The 23981-nt window shown below is 35.6% G+C and overlaps 1 protein-coding gene across 1 annotated transcript in view; it reads left to right on the top strand.

Moving 5' to 3' along the window:
• Nucleotides 1-23981, top strand: part of LOC129274958 (cytidine monophosphate-N-acetylneuraminic acid hydroxylase-like) — a 43863-nt gene that overhangs the window by 12842 nt on the left and 7040 nt on the right. The window contains exons 6-13 of the mRNA XM_064108177.1: nt 3652-3842; nt 5540-5687; nt 8655-8736; nt 13159-13296; nt 14287-14422; nt 17463-17600; nt 20017-20064; nt 20723-20849. Coding sequence (XP_063964247.1) covers nt 3652-3842; nt 5540-5687; nt 8655-8736; nt 13159-13296; nt 14287-14422; nt 17463-17600; nt 20017-20064; nt 20723-20849 — 1008 coding nt within the window. The remainder of the gene's footprint in view (nt 1-3651; nt 3843-5539; nt 5688-8654; nt 8737-13158; nt 13297-14286; nt 14423-17462; nt 17601-20016; nt 20065-20722; nt 20850-23981) is intronic.

Genomic DNA, 23981 nt, shown 5'->3' on the forward strand with positions numbered 1-23981 from the left:
CTCATGGCTATGGCAGCTTTCCGTTTTGTCGTGTCTCGCAAAGTTCTCTCATACTTAATTATCATACTCTGATGTTATAATTGGTGTTCATAATTTCCATTTTTCCCAGTTTTGTGACATCCCAAATTCTACAAAACTCCTGGGACATAGTTTCCAGTGGAAATCTGAAAGGGTGTGCAGAGCTGCCAAGTAGTACGATTTTTCCGTATTTAGTACGTTTTTGCAACCAAAATACGGCAGTACGTTTTTTCTTTAAAAAATATGTCTTTTGTATTTAAAAAATAGATAAATAAAAAAATTATTAAAAAAATATATAAATATATATATTTTTTTTTTTTTACAAAATCGAAATTTATTGAGAAAAATCATCTCTATATGTCTCTATTTCATAAAACGTACACAAATATGGTTATTAGATCAATGTAATTTCAGGTAACTTGTTTTTTTTTTCAGTCATTTTGTAAAAACCAGGGTGAGATATACACACGTTTCAATGTTTTTTTTTTTTTTTCATCGCAAGAGCAGTGCACATTTTAGCTTGCATGCAGCTTGAGCGCCGTGATGGGCGAGTGCGCCAAGCATTTTATTATGAAATACACTTTTTGGGGGGAAAATACCAAATATTTATCTCACACGGTAAAAAATACTGATTTTTTGGTCAAAATACTGATTTTGGGGGATAAGAGTACTGAAAATGCAAAATACAACTTGGCAGCTCTGGGTGTGGCGTCCCTTGCCTCCAGAGCTTTTCAATGTTATGTGGTCTACAGTCATGTAGTCTGCATACATTTTGTTTTGTTGGTAGTGGTTTTTGGTTTGATTGCTCCTGACATTAAATTCGGACAACCAGACTACAGAAAATTTCATCTTATTTGCAATGATATAAGATGCCAATCGGTCAATGTATTTTGAATATGTCACATTTTGGAACCAGTTTTGCGTTCTTAAGCCTCAGTCACATACAGACCCCGGACCACCCCGGACGACCACGGATCTGATTCGGGATGGTCCGGGGAGAGATCCGTGTTGGTGCCTTGGGCATCCTTGGTGGTCCGTGTTGGCCCTTGAACGTCTAGGAGGCCAACACGGCAGTTTGTGACTGTCAAAAACATCCGGCGTCATCCGTGGACTGCCGGGTAGATAAGCAATCCGGGATGGTCCGTGTAGCTGACGTGTTGGTCCGTGTAGCTGACGTGCAGGTCCGTGTAGTTGCCGTGTAGGTCCGTGTAGCTGCCTGGAGTATCCTTGGCAGTCCGTGTTCTTTTTTCCCATCATATCTGTACAACGCTATTTGTTTTATGAACTTTTCGGTAGTTGTTAAACAGTTGACACAAACATGCTTATTATATTTATGATTAAATATTCAAAATTAAATTTGTCGTTCAAGATTTAAAGTACTTTACAACTACTGTAAACAGTACTGTAAAGAGTAAACTGTGTTGTATATAAAAACAGTGTTTTTACTGGTTAAGGAAGTTTGGAGTTTTGATATCTTTTTAAAACAAAATAATATAATGTTGCGACAAGGATGAGAAAAAATAAATAAATACATATCAGCTCATTGTTATGAACAGATTTTCATTTGCCGTGTTGGTCCCTGACCTGACGTGTTGGTCCGTGTGGCTGACGTGTTGGTCCGTGATGGTCCTTGTAGCTGACGTGTTGGTCCGTGTTGCTGACGTGTTGGTCCGTGTAGCTGACGTGTTGGTCCGTGTAGCTTACGTGTTGGTCCGTGTTGGTCCTTGTAGCTGACGTGTTGATCCGTGTTGCTGACGTGTAGGTCCGTGTTGCTGACGTGTTGGTCCGTGTTACTGACGTGTTGGTCCGTGTTGACGACGTGCTCTGTCGGCATGGTCCGTGTAGATCCTTGTGAAGATGCCATGTGTGCTGTCATCAACGCTCGTCGACGCCTAATCCGGGGCAAAACAATCCCGGACCTCCCCGGATCATGCCGGCATTGCCGTGTTGATCCGTGACGATCCGTGTCTATATGTGACTGGGGCTTTAGTTGTTTCTAGAGAATTTAAATTTCAAGTTTTGTACAATTTTACTCAATATTCATGGCAATTACATGTAGTTGACATATCAAGTCACAACTGATCTAGCAATACCAGCATGGCTATCAGAACACAATACATTCAAAAGGTTCTGAATCTCTTAGTTACACAAGATGTTTCAATTGCTATTTTAGCGTCAAATAATGTGTCCTCTCTGGAAAACTTACTTGAAAATGAAGTTCAATGAAATACCAAAATAGGCATCAAATTTCCAATTTTCAAGATACCCTCATTATTTTTGGAGCATATAGAGAAATACACTTGTTAATTTAGCTGGTGTCCTCAAGTTGTATCACAAATGGCTTCATTTTTTGTAATGTAGAGTGAAATGCAGCACTATGTTGAGAATTTTAGGATGAAGATGTCTTTTTTAGCCTTTTTTTCATGTCACCTTGTAAAACTTAAATATCACTCTTTTGTAATAATTGGCTCATGTGTAAAATATGTAAAGTGTTTCATCTTCATATAATTCAGGGTTCCCCCAGAAATTTGAAAACAGAATTCCATGACTTTTATGTGGAAGTTTTATAGTAAAGGTGAATTCAGGATCCTAATTTCAATATGCCTGGAAATTTTGACATTTACATCTATTGTATAGTTCACTTTTGTGACAAGTTCTGCATGCTATGCTCTGAAAATTTGGAAATAGCTCATGGAAATCTGTCAGTTCAAGAAATTACCAGTACATGAGTTTTTGTTCAAGACAATTTTTAATCTTGATATTGGTGAAATAAAAATGGTACTGTACCCTGGTCAGAAACAGACCATATACCAATGATAATACATGTAGATGTACATGTCATGAGTAAGGTAGTGGGTGGAATGGATGGCTGTGAGGGGAGGTTATGGAGGCCATCATAATGTGTCTGATTTTGGAAACCGTGCCAGAAAGCAAGTCATGGAAAGCAGCAATTTAGTCATGGAAAAGTCATGGAAAAGTCATGGAATTCTGTTTTCAAATTTCTGTGGGAACCCTGAAAAGTTATAATGTGTGTACATGTGGCAGTTTTAGCCCCCCCCCCCCCCATATTTTTCAATTTTATTTTTATTTTCAATGAATACAATGAACACTGAAACTGACACCAGAAATGTATCCTTCCACATAAATAATGAGGGTTCAGGAAAACAGTATGAAACAAAGGATCGTAAGTTATCAATGGGAACAGATATAAAGCATTAAAGGAATTTCACTCTAGATCAAAGGGCACAGCTTTGAAGATCATAATACTTTATGAAGATGTTATTTGGATTTGGATTTGCCTTTGCAAATGTCGCAAAAGGCACTAAATTCCTTCCTTCGTAATAATCAAATGTGATCATACATGTACAAGAAACCTGCTGTATAGTCCATCATTTTGTACCATGAATCAATTGAAACTATCCTTGTAAATTCAGGTTTTAACTACAAATGTTGTTCCGGATAGTACGTGAAACTGTCCTCCGCATCATAAAAGTAAGTCCAGATGAATAGATGCATTTTTTTCTACAGTAATTTGTACTTTCTTCCTGAATGAATCAAAATGAAGTGTCCGTTTATGAAGTTTGAATTTCTTTTTTATACTTTTTACAATGTGTGACCTTTGACCTGCTGCAGGTCACCTACTTCACCCATGCGTGCCTGGAGCTGAATCTCGGGGGCACCGTCATGTTCACCGACCCCTGGCTGACCGGCCCAGCGTTTGCAAGGGGATGGTGGTTGCTCCACGAACCTCCAGCCAACTGGCTTGACCGACTGGCCAAAGCAGATTTCATCTACATAAGCCATGTACATTCCGATCATTTAAGGTAGGATATTAAAAAGAGAAAAGGTTTGGTTATTTTAATTCTATGAATCAAAAGTCAGGTCCATATGTGGGTTGAGGAGAATAAATACAAGTAAATTAAGTAATATTAGAAAGCAAAAGAGTTGGGATTGTTTTTAAATTTTGATTTATGATTTTTTTTTTCAAATATATTTGTTTATTATTACTTTCATGAAATTGAAAAGATTGAAAGATTGAAATTTCACAAGTTCACATGAACACAATCAGGTATGATATTCTGTATTGGTTGTTTTGGTTGTTTGTGTTTTTGTTTGTTATGGTTTTTTTTTAGGGGGGGGTGTTCTATATTCAGGATATGCAGCTCACAGAGAAACCTACCAGAATTATAAATGACCCTTTAGTAATAAATCTATGTTTACTTATTAAATTTTTGGTCGAAAGATATTTTGAGAATTCAAGTTTGATGTTTATTCTCAAAGATCAGCTTTCAGTTCTACCTTGGCCAAAGTCCATTATATATTTTGTAATTTTTGCTGACCCTATCATTTAAGATGGAAAGAATAAATCAAATACATGTATTAAATAAGAGTTCCCTTTTGGGGGAAAAAATCTTATTGTGGTATTTAATGGTCACACTGTTCGGATTGTGTGTCAGTCAATTTATATGAAGTATATTTGTGTGATAAAATGATCTGGACTTTGACTTAATTCATTTTGAACTTTTGACATGATTGTGATTTGTGTTGACCCTATTATTGGAAATGGGAAGAGAAATCTTTTTGCAATAAATCTGCTGCATGTAAGTTTTTACTGTGCCACTCGCCGACTAATTACTTTCAAGTTTATTAAAAGGGCTGGCCGTCTTTTTTGGCTGAATTTGTTCGTCCAGGTGCCACTCCCTTTACTCCCTTTCATAGACTACATGGTGACGGTTGAGAAGAAGTAGGCTAAACTTAAAAAAAAAAAAAATTAGTTCATTTGAGAAGTTATGATTTAGGACTATCAAAGAAATCTATCATGATTATTTTGACATGTCCATGATAAATTTAATAATGACATTCAGATCTTATTTGGTGCATTAGAAGTTGCTTTGTTTTCCTTGAAATTCAAATACTTTAAATATTACAAGTGCCAAGCTAAATCCAAGTCCTTTTGAAGCGCAAAGGGACATTATAATTATCATGATATGTTATGCACTGTACAAGAACTCTTATTGTTATTATCATTATTATTATTAATATCAGGGGCTGATCCAGGATTTTCCAAAAAAGGGGGGGCACAAATTTTCCCCGAGGAAAAATTTGACAAGCAAAAAAAACAATAAAAAAACAAGGTCTTCACTTTAAAGGAGGGAGGGTGCACACTTCTGTTTTAACAGCATTTTACAGTACAAATTTTAATAATGTGCCTCTCAAAGGGGGGGGCCCAGGCCGGCTGTGCCTGTGCCCCCCGCCCCCCCCTCCCCCCCGAATCCGCCAGTGATTATTATTATCATTATTAGTAGTAGTAGTAGTAGTAGTAGTAGTAGTAGTAGTATTGTTATTATTGTTATTATTGTTGTTATTATTATTATCATTAAAGCAGGTTGAACGAGGACTTTGTTGTGGTCAAAATCTGTAGATGTTATATCTACAGATTTTGACCATATCTCAAAATTCCCCCTAAGGTTCTTGAGTTCTTCTGTTATAAACATTTCAAACAATGTCATTCTCATTGCAGTTACCCGACTCTGGAGCTGCTATCAGCAAGGAATCCCGACATTCCTATCTATGTTGGGGACACATCCATGCCTGTTTTCTGTAAACTAAAACAGAGTGGAGTCAAGCTCAACAATATCAACGTACTCAAGTTCGGCAAGTGGCATGAGGTAAAGAAAAATAAAACCTGCTTCAGGTTCGACTGTGGGAAATATGCTCTGTAATCTTTTCTTTCAAATGACCCTCAATATCTACATGTATGTTAATAGATGGTGACGCTATATTTGCTCCTGTGACGATTGCTTCAGGGTTTATTTTTTTCTGAGTTGTAGGGTTAGGTTTAGGGTTGTGATAGGGCTTTTGCGATTTATGTTTAATAGGTTTAGGGTGTAGGGTTTGGTTTAGGGTAGGGTAAAGAGTTAATCCAGGATTGTACATGTAGTTAGTAATTTGATTAGTGTGTGGATTTTTTTTATTTTTAGGCTTACTTAAAGGGATGGTCCGGGCTGGAAGTATTTAGAGCTTAATAAATAGAGTAGAATTCACTGAGCAAAATGCCGAAAATTTCATCAAAATCAGATAACAAATAACAAAGTTATTGAATTTTAAAGTTAAGCAATATTTTGTGAAAACAGTCGTCATGAATATTCATTGGGTGGGCTGATGATGTCACATCCCCACTTGTTCTTTTGTATTTTATTTTATGAAATTAGGTTTATTCAAAAATTTTCCTCCAAGAACTAGAAAAATTGGATTGACAACTGATTTAGTGCATGAGATATTTATTGCTGCAACTTATTTCATTATAAGGAGACATATTATTCACACAAGTATGAAATAATGAAAAAAATATGATTTTATGTAATAAGATAAGAAAACGGAAAGTGGAGATGTGACATCATCAGCCCACCTAATGAATATTCATGACGACTGTTTTCACAAAATATTGCTGAACTTTAAACTTCAATAACTTTATTATTTGTTATCCGATTTTGATGAAATTTTTGGCATTTTGCTCAGTGAATTCTACTCTATGTATTAAGATATAAATATTTTCAGCCCGGACCATCCCTTTAAAGTAGAAACTTTCCAGCAGTCTATTGATAGCACCACCTCAAGTCCTAAACTACTCCAATCTGGCCAGGTTGCTTACCCATAATGCAACATTCTGAGCAGTTTAGTCTTGTAATTTAGGCCCACTTGAATAACCATGCGAATTATCATATCAATACATTTTAATGCAGTGATTATAACAAGTAGCAAACCAAGTAAGTACCTTAATAAGAAAAAAAAAACATTTCAGTCTCTCTTTACAAAAGGAACTACAGACTAATTTGTTCTCCAAATAGTTATATCTCAAATCACTTAATATCAATGAGAGAACACGCACAATGTCAGGCCAGTTCGCTCCCCCTTTAAAGGGGAAGTTCGCCCTGGCAAAAAGTTTGTTGAAAAAATGGCAGAAAAAATATTGCTGAAGGTTGAGAAAAATTCATCAAAGAATAAAAAAAGTTATTAGAATTTTGATTATTCGATTTTTTTTATGTTATACATGTACATGTATGCAAGCAGCTTTGCTATATATCATATGCAGAGCTTCCAAGTGGTACGATTTTTCCGTATTTAGTACGTTTTTGCAACCAAAATACGGCAGTACGTTTTTTCTCTAAAAAATATGTTTTTTGTATATTTTCAAAATCGAAATTTATTGAGAAAAATCATCTCTATATGTCTCTATTTCATAAAACGTACACAAATATGGTTATTAGATCAAATGTAATTTCAGGTAACTTGTTTTTTTTTTTCAATCATTTTGTAAAAACCAGGGTGAGATATACACAAGTTTCAATGTTTTGTTTTTTTTATCTGCAAGAGCAGTGCACATTTCAGCTTGCATGCAGCTTGAGCACCGTGATGGGCGAGTGCGCCAAGCATTTTATTAGGAAATACACTTTTTGGGGGAAAGATACAAAATATTTATCTCACACGGTAAAAATACTGATTTTTTGTCAAAATACTGATTTTGGGGGATAAGAATACTGAAAATGCAAAATACAACTTGGCAGCTCTGCAGTGAGCTTTGAATCAGCTCTATAGTATGTATAGAAAAATGTAAAACCTTTATTTTTCCAAAATTGAAAGTTTGCTGTGCATAAACTCTTCACTTGCGTTCCTAAAGTACTCAAAATGAAATGACTATGAAAGGTAATAAATTGTTATTACGGTGGTACCTAACCTCACCCTATAACCTTGATGAAATATAATCCAGTAAAAATGATAAAATAGTTTCGGACAAGTCAATATTTAGTCCTCTACAAGATTAGTTCATAGTTTTGAAGAAAAATAAAATTATATTTAGTCCTCTCTATTATTAGGTACTATAGTTGTGCGTTTAGCTATCCTAATGTCAATGTGTGTAATGTAGTTAAAGCAAGTTATGTCAGTAAACAAAAAATGGATCCCTCTGTTTGTCCAGTGTCAACAACGTTTCAAAAGTGCAAATATGATTTTACAGGATTCTTGTGTGTTTACTGTAATCATCAAGAGCAGATAATTTGTAGTCCACCTGTAGATATGATTGATTTGTTTAATTTGGTCTCGGGGTCAAGTGTGCATTGTGGTCTGCTGGTTCTGACTTGCGCCTTTGAAAGGCGGTCGTGGGTTCAAATCCCAGCTATGGTGTAATTTCCTTCAGCAAGAAATTAATCCAGGTTGTGCTGCTCTCCTACATGTACCTAGGTGAGTTGAATTGACACCTGGCATGTCTACTTCAGAAAAAAATTTAAAAAAATAAAAATAAAAAAAATACTGTTTTCTCAACAAGAATAGTATTGGCTTTGAGACCCCTCCACTCAGATCTCAAAACGGGCATGGCAGTACATGTACATGTACATTATACATGTAGTTTCAATTTGGACAAGTTACATGTACGTGTGAATATTGATACAGACATCTTACATGTACATGTACATGTACATGTAAGAAGGAATTTTTTTTTTTTTTTAATAAATAGGAAATTGAAGTTCAAACTGTGCACATTTGTTGGTTATCAATATGTGTATAACACTTTGTATTTTTTTCTCCAAATTGCCTTAATACTGGTATTGATTATGAACTTTTATACTCCTTATATTTAGATCAACAAGGATACTCGTTTTATGATCATGATGGATGGCGTTCATCCCGATATGGATACATGCATTCTTATTGACTACAAAGGTAAATCATTTCCATTCTGCCTTCATTATCTTTCTTCTTTGTCGTTGTCGTCTTCTTCTCCTTCTTCTTTCTTTATTCTTCCTTCTTCTTTCTTTATTCTTTCTTTCTTCCTTCTTTCTTTTTTTCCTTTTATCTTTCTTTCTTGTTTTTGTTCTTTCCTCTACTATTTTGTGTTCTTTTTTTTTTCATTATTCTTCTCCCCCCTAATTCATGTTTTTCTTCTTTATATTTTCCACTTCTATATTATTCTTCTTTATTTGTCTTCTTCTTTTGTCCTTTGTGTTGATCTCTATTCTGATTTGTACTCCTTTGTCTTTCTTCTGCATATTCATGTTTTCCCACTTTCAGTTTAAAAAAATCATCCCGTTAATTTTCAAGCCTCTCTCTCATGTTTCTTTTTTCTCCCCCCCCCCCTCCTCATCTTGCATATTCTAAATATTGAAATAGACCTTTCTGATTTTTCATCTCTCCTCTCCTCCCAGTTTATCTCTGCACTTTTTCTCGTCTCCCCACTTTCCTCTTAAAATTGTTCTCCTTTATTGTTAAAACACACCTCTCCTAGTAATAACTTTTGGTTTAAGCAAACCCGCGCTTGAAGTTATTCCCATTCCAGTCTTCTTTGAGAGAACAATGCTCTTCATACTTGTTTCAAGTCCACATGAATGGTATATGTAATCAAAACAAATATCCACTCAATTCAATATTTACTCAACAAACAAAACACTTGACAAGAATGAGTGTACATGTATACCTATTGACAATAAATGAATTCTTGGCATGTGCAGATTTTGGATGAAACCCCAATATTGGTTGGCAAGCTGAATTATGTATTGAGTTTGTATGTGATACTGGCACACAGTTATTTGCCATCATCAATTGTACCAGTACGTATCATCTATTGTGTCAGTGAATACACTCTGGACACACCTAATGTTTATTCAGTGGTTACATCACCCTTGATACTAAACTCATTGATGATTTATCATGCTTCAGCAGGCATGTACATTTCAATACAGTGTGTCCCATAAAAAAAGAAATATGGGATTCCCAGTTATATTTTTCAACATAGCAAAGACTTTCATTTATATTATCATAAAATATAGCTTTCTTCTGCATTTTAATACCAAATATGGTATGTATAGAAAGTCAAAAGTTGCGCGGAAAAGTGCGTTGAGATTTTGTTAAGGATGCGATGACCTTGGGTAACAAAGGGATAGTTGTATTCTTTGCTAAGTTTCTTTCACTATTAAATCTGTATGAAAATGAGAGGCGATGCAGATTCACATGTGAGTTTCTGACATGCCTCAGTATTTATAGATTTTACTCCGCAATGCATGAACAATGATGATAATATGCAACATTTATGTAGCGCTTAGTACAAATGTTTCTAAGCGCTGCATACTATTACCCCGGCTACAATTCATTATGAGTATTTGGTCTCAAGTCAGAGAAGAGGTTTCATTCTCATTGATGTTGAATTTGTAATCTGAATATATTCAAAGATTGTGATATCTAGTGCTTAACCCTAAATCTCCCGGGGTATTTTGATTCTTGTCATTCCCAAGGCAATGACATCGAAAGGCATAAGGGGGGGCCATTATGGCCCCCCCTTAAGATCTCAGCCGCGGATTGCGCGATCACAACAAAAATTTGCATGATGGTAGAGAATGACATAATCTACGCAGTTGCATTGGTAAATTTCACTGAATTCATATATTTTTGATTTTATATGAATTAATTATGCTAATTTATTAATGAAATCATACTTTTTGCTCTGATTCACTAAATAAAGCTCCTAGAATGCTATATTTTTGTGAAAATATTCTTTATAGCATTCCTAACAATTGTGAATGAAAACAATTCTGGTACCAAGACCGATTTCTTATGTATTTTATTGTTTTTTTAATTTCTTATGTATTTCTCTGGTTTTTTTTACTTTTTATTTTTTTATTGTTTTTTCAATGGAAATCGTTCCAGACTTAATTCTGATCATAAACAAGGCAAAATTAATTACATGTAAGTTCAATCATTAAAAGTAGAAATAATGATACATTTATGAATTTTGGCCAATATACAATCTGCATTGGATTTGTACAAATCACGTTTATGAGCAATTTGGGGTCTGACATGCACTTACATAATGTTGCGTATTGTCGTAACCGCGTACCCGGGCGTCACAAATTTGGTCTCAAAATTTGCGCGAGACTTGAAAGTAAAAAGTCAGTGAGCAGCGAGGTCAAACAATTTTGCACAGCAGATATATTGCGAAAATCGTCGTGGGGGGGCATTATGGCCCCCCCCCCCCCGGGAGAATAGGGTTATTAAAAGACTTGTTTCTCTTTTTTTTGTGGGACGCACTGTATATCATTCATAGAAGTGTGAGAAGGTAAACCAATCATTAAACCACTGTGTTGATACAAATATATTCAAACACTACTCTGACACATATTCACATATTAGGACTATTGTCCAATGTTGTGATAATAGTTTGCATTCATGGGGGGCAAGGTTTCGGGGTCTCAGGTGTCATAGCACACAATGAAATATGATTCATCTTTTAATACACAAGTGTTCACGATGGCAGTGTGTCTGTGGTGTGGTATTAAATGAAGTGTACTTGTATTTTTTGAGAACCCTTTAATGAAGTGAGCCTTGTTAAGTGCCCTATTTAAAAAAAAAAAGATACAATCAAGTCTTTTTGGTCTGCATGTAGTAACGTCTTTTTTGAGTTGGTTTCATTGTCACCAAATCATGGTAGATCTACATGTAGATCTACTTAACCCTTAACTGGGGGGGGTCAATTTCACCCCCCCCCCCCCTCTACAAATTTCATCACTACACCGTTGTGCCAAATTTGTTAAGCGTGCCGCTCGCTGACTTTTCACTTTCAAGTCTTGCACATCTTTTGAGACCAAATTTACAATGCCCGTGTACAGGTTTCCGAAATTACGCAATATTTTGTAAGTGCATGTCAGACCCAAAATTGCTGGGAGAAAAGTTTTCGGAACTGAAGTGGCTACCCTGGGTAAATATGCCGTTATTATTATATTATTGTTATATTATAAGTCAATGCAAATTGTGTTTTTCAACCAAAAATCATAAATGTATGATTATTTTTACTTTTGTTGGTATAAACAGATTTATTTTTTGCTATTTATAATTGCAAAAGGGTCCCTGACAAAGTTCATTGGAAAAAAACAATTAAAAACACAGGTTCAAAAAAGCAAAGAAATACATAAGAAATCAATTATATTTTGGAAATTTTTTATAGATACATGTATTTGATAGAAATGTAGAAATTGATACTCACACAAAAAAATTTCATTATACTAGCTTTTTAAAGTGAGTTAAAGGCAAAAACATACAAAAAAAACAAATAAAGGGCCAATTTCATATGTTTATTTGCATAATTAATTAATAAAATATATAAACAATTAAATTTTTGAAAGTTTTACTAAATAGTCTTGTATTGTACATCTGGCTATACGCGCGTGCAAATTTTTGCGGTCATTGCGCAATCAGCGGCCGAGATCTGAAGGGGGGTCAAATTGCCCCCCCCCCCAGTATATTCTGATCTGAAATAGCCCAGTTAATATACTAAGGTTAATATACTTCAATCCAACTGTGAAATAATGAAGTATCAGCTGAAAAATGACCAACCCAAATAACACCAACACAGATAGGCCCATGTGGGGCAGTGTAATATTATTGCTTGGAAAAAGACCCTACGTCTGGTTGGAATACCATGTTTGTTTTTCCAATTTCTCAGCAATTACACCTTCTCTACCGGAATCATTTGGCAATTTTTTTTTTTACTTTATACATGCGAACAATTTATATGCTTTTGACACTGCACTTTTTCCTTAACCCCAGGGTCTTAGCCCCACCAATTTCCCGGGGTTAAGCATAGCCCACATCGTTTTCACACTACATTTTAGCAAAGTGGGCTAGCATGGTAAATATACGATACTATCTGGCCCTGCAAAAAAGCAGGGTTAGCCGGCTTATTGTGGTGCTAGCAAGGTAGCACCACAATTGCGGTGCTAAGAGATGCAGTGTGAAACGAAACTGGGCTATAAAGGAAAAGTGGGGATAAGCATTAGCCAATCACAGAAGTCGAAATTACGTGTTAATCGCGCTCTGTATGGTAAAATCATCAATATTCATGAGCTGTGTGATAGTCCGGTGTTTAAGGCGTTAACCCCAGCTAAGCAAATAGTATCGGGTTAAGAAAGACAGTGTGAATCCAAAAAAAGATAGTATGGGGTTAAGGTTAGTATGGGTTAAGGAAATGCAGTGTGAAAAGCATATAGATGTCATTTCATTTGATTACATGTATGTTCAAGCTCCCTTTAAAATCGTTTACTGCAACTGGCATGTATATTTATATCTTATTATAAACCTTTATTATCAATGCTGCAGGTCATCTTATTCTGAATACAGTCGACTGCACCAATCCTAACGGGGGTCGTTTACCTGTAAACGTTGACATCATGCTGAGTGACTTTGCCGGCGGTGCATCAGGCTTTCCTATGAACTTCTTCGGTGGAAAGTACACAGGTATGTCGTAGAGGTGACACAACATTTGCTCCGGCGACAATTGCTTCCGGCTTCATTTCGCCAAAGATATAGGGTTAGGGTTGCAATAGGTTTTTGTGTTAGGTTTAGGCTTAGGACAGGGTATATCGTTAAATCTCGGGGTGAAGTTGATCATTTAATTAATGTGTGGAATTTGTAGCGGAGGAAATGTCACCGCACTGATAACGCGCTTGTCTTGAAAACATGCTCAACGCGGGATTCCAATCACATCTTGCGCGCTCTAAAGGGGCCTTCGGCGCTACCTTTGAGATGTGGGCACGTCGCGCCGCATAGCGGCATCCCAGAGGATATTCCATGCCTCTTATTTTGCTGTGCGCACAGACGGGTGCAGGGTGGAAGGCCTTTGCTTCTCTTATTCTATCTTTACTTTTGAAATATTCTTAGTACTTTTGGTTTGCAACTATGATATTGTGTTACAAGCGAGGAAAATGCAGTTTCACAAAGAGTTACTGAACACACTGTGTTCTTAACATTGGGCAATGGTGATTTTGCGTACCTATCCAACAGACCCTATCCTCTTCTCCATCTTTGACTTATCTGCTGATACCAGCAAGAATTTGAGTTCGGAAGTTGAATTTGAATTCAAAATCAACTTATTATCTGTAAAATTCCCTCTATCTGCAAGGCTAGCAAGTTTCCCTGAATGTTAGTGCTACTTCCTGAAAATTGACTGATTTTTTTTTTGTGTGAAAAACTGCAGATTTTCAACATCTCCCTTATTCATACATGAATTTCTTTCATTGGATTGTGTGTAATCAAGGAAGATGTCCTTCTTCCTCAGTAAATTCTTCCTAAAATCTGAATATTGTAGTTCATAGCTCTGTATCTGCCTTTTATTGATATAAATTATTCTTATCTTTACTTTACCTACTTGATTGGTAGCTCATGTTTGCATATTTGACAGTTTGACACCGACGTTTATCTTTCAATATTTGCCCATTGTGATCACAGAGGAATGGAAGGAGCAGTTCATAAAGAGAGAGCGTAACAAACTTCTCTACTACAAGACTCAGGTAGTACGGGATGTCAATCCAACCGTCTACTGTCCCTTTGCTGGCTACTTTGTGGAGGCACATCCGTCCGATGGGTAAGAATAATTCACAAATTGTAATCTTAATGTCTCATTCTGTCTAGCAGCATTTTTTTGTTAAAGTCAATGGGATCTGACGTGTCAAAAATATGTCGCAGACGCAAGTGACTTTTTATGTTGTTGTATGTCAACAAACATCTGCGGATCGATCAAATTCTTTTGAAAAGGCGTAAAACCAATAAAGTTATGATCATATCAAATTGCTTAATTTATGACATAATATTAAAGTGATTACGGTGTAATGATTTTGACAGCACAATTTTGGAACACGTCTTTGGACTTTAAACTTACAGTACACAATAGTAGCATAACTGGTGTGATGTGTCTCACCATTAATGAACACTGAAGCTTTGTCGCTTCATATCTAGGAAAATATGTATAGTAAAGGCTTTCATTTCTCCTCTTTTCGGAGGGTGGGGGGGCGGTTTGGTGATTTGGGACTGCTTTGTGATGTCTTGAGTTCATCCACGCAGCTTCGGACTTAAAATTGTAATAGTTTTCAGAGTGATAATGTTTTTTTCATGTTTCAGCAGCTGTGGTGCATTAGTAGTTTTTCCCCTTTTTTTATTATACTTTTATATATTTTTAAATGTCTACTAGTCCCTCCCTCTCTTTTTTGGTTCTCACGTTACTAGTAATCCTCAAGTCATGTGAAATTTATCTTTATCATGCTTGTGAATGTCTAAGTGAAGATGATTGCCAAGAAGAAAAGAAAAAAAATAGAATAAAATCAAGACTGTCCATGTATTTTGAAAATATTTCTTTTCACAGGTTTCACATGTGCATGTTAAAGGAAGTGACAAGAGACAACCCTTCGATGCATCATTTTCAAACTGTTTTTCAATTTCAAAAGTGTCATCACTGATATGCCAATAAAGCCTTTAAAGTGGCTGTTGGTTGCTTGATATGTAAACTTTTTTATAGTAGAACTCAGCGACTTTCAGTTTTACATATACATATAGCGTCAGGGCAGGCAAGCATTTGAAGCACCCTTTTCTCACAGATATAGACTTTTTGATATCTTATGTAGGTGGATCCGTGTTAGAGAAGATTGTGAGTACCGTTATTCAAGAATTCGTTGGTTTATTAATTTAAATTTCTTTTTTTTTTCAGGATGGTTCTAAGATATGACTTTTTTTCTGTTGTTGTTTTTATAATGTTAGTTTATTTTTACTTACGTTGAAACTAATTCTTTGAGTTTTATTCCTACTTGCATATTCATTCCTAGGTTCATGTACTTGCCGCATCCTTACCACATACTAATGTTGTTTTGATGACCCAATTTGTTTTGTGTTTGAACAAGCTTCCTTGCGTCTTTTAGTTTAAGCCCCACTATCATTTCCTTTCAACCATGTTATTGTTTAATGATTAAGTGCCAACTCTAATTGCATTATATTTTATGTTTGTTTTGTTGATGTTGCATTGGTTATTTAAATTTTTCTTATTTCCTTGTCTGTGTATGATTTTGTTCTGATAATTTTCTTGTCCTTCCAAGGAATTGAAATAATCACTGTGCTTCTCTTTCAAACCTTATTTAAACATAACAGTATTTCTTGGATCTCAATATAGTTCTACTGATTAATACTTATTCTTCCCAGCACTTCAGGCTGAAAATAATAAGATTTGAAACAGATAAAGAAAAATCAGACAAACAAAACACTGAAAATTTGATCGAAATAGGACAAGGAATAACAAAGTTATGACATTTTAAATATTTGCATTGTTTCGGTGAAACAGTTCTGTGCATGTCTTCATGAATATTCAATGAGCAAACTGACGATGTCAAATCTCCACTTGTTCTTTTGTATTTTATGATATTGAGTTTATTTAAATTTTCTCCTCCAAGAACTAAAAAAATTGATTAACAATTGATAGTGCATTAGATATTTATTGCAGCAACTTATTTCATTATAAGGGAGATATATCATTCACATTTGTTTGAAGAAAATGAAATAATGGATTCATGTAATAAATTAAGACTGAACAAGCATCTTGTTTTATACCGTAAGAGGCTTGTATTGTGCAATGCATGAATTGAAAAAAAAAGAGCTTCTAATAGGGAAGTTTGTGGAACATTCTGGTGATATATTCATCCACTTCGAGGCATGGACACATTGTTGCAAGTGATATTGGAGAGCTTTCCGTTCCTACAGACATCTTTCTGTCATAACTTCTACCCATTTAGAAGCTTGTACCTGCCATGAATAGGATTAGCTATAGTAAGTATCAAGCAGAGATGGAGAAACATCAGATCCTTTCCTTCTGAAACCATGTTCAATGGTGTAAGGATAAAATATGTTTGGTTTATAAATGATAATAATAATAATAATTCTTATTCACCCAGGCTAGCCACACTTCAGCTATAATAAACTGTTTTCCCAGCAGGCCATGTGTATATGCCTCATTTTTTTTCTCACAGATTTTACTTTGTCAACAAAAGATTCCTGCCTAGCTACAGAATTACCAGCCATTTACAAAGGGAAATTTGCTTCTTTAATAACTACCTTGTGCTACCTGTAATGGGTGTTTCATGGAGCTGTTCATAAAAAGTTATGAGCAACTTTACAAACGGCTGGTGATCCTTTCTTAGGCGCTCAATCAACATCGATGAAAATTTGGTGTGCATAAAAAAAGATTACCAGTCATTCGTAAGGTCGCTTGTACATGTAACTTACGAACAGCTTTATGAAACAACCACTCGGTCACTTGCTCACTTCTGCAGAGGCAAGTTAAAATATAGGTTTCAATATTTCTTGCAATGTGATGTGAAAAGTCCACTGGGCGCATGAAGTTGCAGCCACAATTGAATATACTCAAATTCATTGCATTTTGACACTTTTTGAGATGGCTGTCGTGTGAAATGATTAGCTTTACAGTTGCATAAACTTTTCTGTTAATGATACAAGACAGTGCGCCTCTAGAATAGATTATTTTGACATTGATTGCACCGTATGAATGCCTCTCATCATCATTATTATCATCATCATCTTGTTCATCTTTTTTATTTTTGTTATTATTGTTATTACACTATTTTCAGCTACATCCGAGAGACCAATACGAAGAACGATGCAGCGACACTCAATGGTCTGATTAACAAGTATTCACCAGAGATCAAGACATGGACACCTAAACCCGGTGCTGTTCTGGACCTGCAGAAGGCGATCCAAGGAGACAGGTATGATCTAGTACTTTTGGATCTTTCCTGGTGTAGTATGTTTTCTTTGCATTATCTTCTTTTGCCAAGTACATTTTAATGATGATATTGATAATAATAATAATGATAATGACAGAAATATTAGTAAGAATAATAAGGTTGATGATGATGATGATGATGATGATAATAATAATAATGACGGAAATATTAGCAATAAGAACAATAAGGATGATGATGATGATGACATAAATATTAGTAATAAGAACAATAAGGATGATGATGATGATAATAATAATGACAGAAATATTAGTAATAAGAATAATGAGGATGATGATAACGACGATGATGATATTTAAAGATAATAATTACAATGAAAATAATCATGTGTAACCATGATATAAGTCATTTTAAAGCAATCATTGAAATAGATATTCAAGGTTGTGAAAAATAAAAATGGGGAGAAGAGGAAGAAGAAGCAGAAAGGAGTGGATGAGAATATTATGCCTATTCTTCATTGGCTAAACTGTCCAATATGAAAATTCTCTGTTGATTTATATTGGTTCTTTAATGTGAAGGCAATCATTTCAATATTAATCTACTTTATACCACAAATGTAGTAATGGAATACTATATTGATAGCATATGGTACGTACATGTATTTAGAAGACAAATACATATTTTTAATGGGGAAAAAACCCTTGATTTTCTCCTTTCCCTTTGTCTCCGTGGGACTAACACATGGCTAGAGTTCATAACCTTAGGAGAATAATTACCATTAGTAAAAATGATGCCAACAGGAAAGCTTGATCCATAGAAATGAACAAAAGATCAGTGGTTTCTCTCAACTCAAGAAATATTCAGCACACAAAGAGTTAACTGAACTGGAATGCATGTTGGGTAGCTAGTCATGAGGTTCCTTCTACATGTGTACACAGGGTCAATTTACCTCCTTTCGTGGCCCATTTAATAGTACTTGCACTGGAGCAGTAGTGTGGGGGCACAGTGATAGATGGCCCTCCACATACATGTAATAAATCTCTGCTGAACTTCGATGTACGGACATGTAGGACATTATAAATTCCTCCACATACATTTTAGATGTGTGGGTGACTCAGCTCTTAAAGGGAAAGGTCAGACTTTTAAGTGACGTCTTTTGCATGCAAACAGTGTATATGTACAAGTGTGGGGCCAATCCTTCTCCACTTCCATTCATATATTTTCTTTCAAAAAATGATTCCTATCATTATTTGATGTTCTTTTTTCTTTCCTAAAGAATGAACAGAAAGCAAAATCAAACAAGGCAAAATCGAAGCTAAAGTGAAGAAAAAGTGCAAGGAATTCAAAGCTTTTTTTTTTTTTTTTTAACATGTTATATTTTCTTTATTTCCCATGCAAGCATTTTTTTTTTTAAAAGTTGTTAAGTTTTCTTTACATGTATCTCACACAAAGTATATTTCCTTTTCTACACTTTCATCTCATAAACAGTTATGAAACGAAAGCAGAATCAAACAAAGGGAAACATTGTGATATACATACACTGTGCAGCTAATGCTAGTATACAAATAATGCATGCAGCCGAGTGCGTTAGTGGAAATGCAGAGCACGCGAGGTTTCTTTAGATAGGTGCCGCACTGTGCACGAGCCGCTGGCGGCGAGTGCCCAGTGTGCACCATCTGAAGAAACCGAGCTTTCTCTGCATTTACTTTTACGCACGACAGAGCAAGTGCATTATTTGTTTTATAAAATAGCAACACAGAAACAAATTCTTGAAAAGTTACAGTACAGTTTTGTTGGACTTCTCCCGGGACTTCTACCGCACTGGTTTGCTTGAGCGTGCAATGTCAATTTTCGTTGCGCACCTTTTGCACTGCCGTGCAGTGCACCAAAAAAGTTGGATGTCATGTGACGCGTATTGGCCAATCGCGATGCTTGAAATAATACACCTATTTTATAATATTACTTTAATAGCGATTTCCCAATTCACATGACTGGTAGTAATCTTAGGTTTACGGTGATATCTGATTACTGATCAGAGCTTTTAATCCTTGCACTTTTTTTTTCACTTTAGCTTCCATTTTGCCTCGTTTGATTTTGCTCTCTGTTCATTCTTTCAGTTGAGCAGCATTTTGAGATTGTGTGATACGGAATAGCTTTTCAATCCTCTTTTTATTTAGTTTGACATTCTTCTGACATTAGTACTTTCATGTCACAGTCATATAACTTGTCATTTATTTCATTCATGTTCATATCCATTTGAATTGGATTGAAGAGTTTTATTCAAGTCATGTACACTATTTTTGTCTATGTCTAGTCAAATTATTTTAAAGGAGATTACAGACATCTCGGCATGGTCTGTAAGTCAAAACCATTGTGAATTTCAAAGGCTATGTAAATTTATCCCTTATTTCTATCTAACCTTTCCCTCGATCTGATTCAGTGATTACATCCAGGAGCCACCAGCAGGAACCAAGGTCTTCAAGGATAGGTGAGGTCATTTGTTCTTTTCTTTTTTAGATTTCTCAAAAATATTTGATATTTCACAAGTATGTTGCAGTTTCATATCCATGACTGTATGTGTAGTGTTTTCACTGCAGTGGTAACAACACTGTTGTTGTGGTGTAATACCGGTAATCCCACACCAGGGGGGGGGGGTGTTTCACAAAGATTTAAGTATGACTTAGGGGGTGTTGCAAGAAAATATTTGCGATCAATCGCAAATATTCTGTTGCAATTTTACAACTGATAGATCAACATTAGTTATAGCAAACAAGATTAAATTTCTTTGTTTCAAGGAGCAGATTAGCAATCAATCACTAATTTGCAATTAACTGCAAGACATATGATTGATTTAGGGACCAAAAATAGACTTGCAATTGATCGCAAGTTTCTTGCAACACTCCCATTAGAGTCGCACTTAAATGCCTCGTTGCGTGCGGTATAAAAGGCATGACCGCATTGGTCAGATCATGCGAAGAGGACGCGCATTACTGCGTATTGATCAATAAGATTGCGTGTTGCATATCTTGTTAAGTGCGACCTAAGTCATACTTAAAATCTTTGTGAAACACCCCCAGATGTATTAGAACTTGATGTACATGTATGCAAAGGAGATACTATTCCATATTTTTGTTTTCCTGTTATAGTTGGGAGTTTGAGAAATATGTCAACGGTGTGAATGAGTCGATCGAGCATGAGATCTTTGCCTACCCTGAGTGGATCAAGGAGTATTACAAGTGGGCTCATTTCCACAGCTATAACCTGGTAGTCAGGGTGAGTCTAATCTGGATTCTGATTCTGTTTTGATCATCGTAGTATTTATCCGTATTTAAAACTCTCATTCCTCATTCATGAGCAAAAGTATGGGCCCATTACTCGAAAGAGGTAACTTATCAGTCCATTCTTAGTCCTGAAAGATTGACGCTAAGTGACTTCAAGCGCATTTCCAACACGAAAATGAGTACATGGGACTGTACTGTGTGTTCTAGGGTTGTGAAATCACTAGGCGTCAATCTTTCAGGACCAAGACGAAACTCATCTTTTTATTTTCAGCAATTGACCAGATTAAACCACTTTTTAGAAAATATTGACTTTGGAATAACAATTCTTATTTTCATATTCGGAATGTGAATTTTACCAGTATAATAGCAGCTGAGAGCAATTTGTTTCGTCTCCTGTTTCAACTTTCCAGACCAACTTTTTCCCAACACGATCGGAGTAAGGTACGGTACAGTTGATGGCTGATGCATTGCTTGCTTTGGCTTTTTTATCTTTTCCATAATTTAGAATTCTATTTCTACCCTCATTCCTTCATTTCCAATGTATTTTTTTATACTAATGTGGGCATTTCAGAAGGTGAAAAATATATTTTACTATTACTTTGACAAATACAAGAAAGAATTTATGTCTTGTTTATTTTCTTGAATTAAATACAAAACGATTATGGCCGATTACAATTACGATCGATTACGGCCATACTTATTCAACCGCACTTTAACACCAAGTTTAGCTACAAATGCCCTCTCATTTCATGAAGAATTAAAAAATTTATTCATGTTTACAAAAAAATTTGAAATTGACAGCAATGTAATCAAAGACGAGGCCAAAGCTTTCATAGTGGATTTTAGAAATCTCTTGTGTGGAATTCTTATTGTGCACAATCACTAACCAATAAAAATAATTATTATTTTATACTTAAATTTGTGGAGTCCCTTCAAAGTTAGATGATGTTCGATATTACTTGGTAAAATTAATGTGCCTGGAATTTGTATGCCGAATCACCGAACCAAGCCTTTGTGTTTGGTTCGGTTCAGTCAGGTTCGGTTTGGCTACAGCACTAGGAGTAGGGCACCCAAAACGTTCGAAGATCGCTTCCCGAATAACGGTTGTGTCCTCTCCTATGCTTAGACTAGTTTAGCGAGGCAAGGCATTCTTGAAAACCACATCGCGAGGTGGTTTACTGGTTTGGAAGATTGCTTCCAAGACTGCTTCGAGCGCTCCTGTTAACCCTCACCAGACCAGACTTTTTTGGGTGTTAAAAAGCTGGGGAGTGGTGAATCAACCCCCCCCCCCCCCCTTGAGATCTCGGCTGCTGATCGCGCGAACGCTGTTAATATTGGCATGATAATAGTGTGGGATGTAATCTACAGGGCTGTGTGGTTAATTTTTCCAAACTAATTAGATTTTGTTCTACATGAATTAATGATGCTAATTTATATGTAAATCATATTCTTTGCTCTAATTCACTAAAAAAAAGCTCCTAGAAAACTGATTTTTGCGTAAATAATCTTCATACCATAGCTAACAATTACAAATTTAAAAAAAAACCTGGTGTGAAATGAATTTCTTACTAGTATATATTTTATTGTTTTATGAATTTCTTATGTATTTTTTTTTTAGGGGGGGGGGGGAGGTTCGACCTTTGTGTTTCTTTGGGGGTTTTTTGCCAGATTTATAGGAGAACCTTTTTGAAGCATGATTATGATAAAACCAATTAATTTCAGCTGATGAAAGTACAAATAATCATATCTTTATGAATAAGTTTAGAAAACTCAGTTTACATACTTACATTGACTTTGTACACAAAATCACATTTTCGAGCAATTTTGGGTCTTACATGCACTAATGTAATGTTGCCTAATTTTTCAACTGCATACCCAGGCATCGTAAATTTGGTCTCAAAAGATGCGCAAGACTTCAGAGTATAAAACAGTCAGTGATCAGCTTGTTTTAAAAATTTTGCACAGCGGATGGTCGCAGAATATCTCGAGCGGGGGTTGAATCAACTCCCCCAGGCAGTTTTAGGGTTAACACGTTATACTATAGTTTCCACTAAACTGGTTTCTAGTAAACGAGTTTAACCCTAAGAAGACAGGGGGGCTGATTCAGCCCCCCCCCCCTCGACATTTTTCGTGATAAATCCGCTGTGCGAATTTTTTTTTATTACGTCGCTCACTGACTTTTTACATTCAAGTCTCGCGCAACTTTTGAGACCAAATTTGCGACCCCCGGGTACACGGTTCCAAAATTACGCAATATTTTGTAAGTGCATGCAGACCCAAAATTGCACAAAAACGTGAATTTGTGTACAAATCCAATGCAAATAGTGTTTTTAGCCAAAATTCATAAATGTATCATTATTTTTACTTTTACTGATTGAAATCAATTAATTCCATCTTATTTATGGTCAAAATAAAGTCCCCAACAATTTCCATTGAAAAAATAATAAAAAACAGAAAGTCAATAAAAAAGAAAAACATAAGAAATTTAGTAAACAATAAGATACATAAGAAAATAAATGTAATTTTGAAGAAAAAAATTTAGTTCATTTGATCAGTTTCATATAAAGTGTCTGTGTACCAAAAATTTGCATTTTAGGGGCATTATTTAGTTATTTCAAGCTAATTTGATTTTACGCATAAATTAGCGTAATATGTAATTAGCAATGAGATTTTTTGAAGAATTTGATCTTGTAGTTTTGTAGACTATGCCATGGGTAACGCGCGTGCCAAGTTTCGTCGCGATCGACGGCCGAGATCATAATCAGCCCCCCCCCCCCCCCCCCCAGTCTTCTTAGGCATCGAAATAGCCCAGTCTATTTAGGGTTAAGGACTGTAATGAGAATGGGGTCTCTTACATTATCTTTATTTTCTCCTATTCCTCATTCATAAGTGCAAATTGTTCATTATTGTATATAGCCCCATAGAGCTTTGCTTTGGTGGATGGTCCATAATCTTGTTACGCTCTCCTTTCTGACTTGCAAATTTGATTACAATTTGTTTGCAAAGCTCTTGCTGACGTTTGTTCTGATACCAGCTGCAAATGTTTGCATTGTACACGCTCGTACGTGCTTGACTTGAGTTTTTCTGATCCATATTCATGATTATGATGTGATTATGATGATAA

This window comes from Lytechinus pictus, chromosome 13 (genome assembly GCF_037042905.1).
Source record: "Lytechinus pictus isolate F3 Inbred chromosome 13, Lp3.0, whole genome shotgun sequence".
Classification (NCBI taxonomy): domain Eukaryota; kingdom Metazoa; phylum Echinodermata; class Echinoidea; order Temnopleuroida; family Toxopneustidae; genus Lytechinus; species Lytechinus pictus.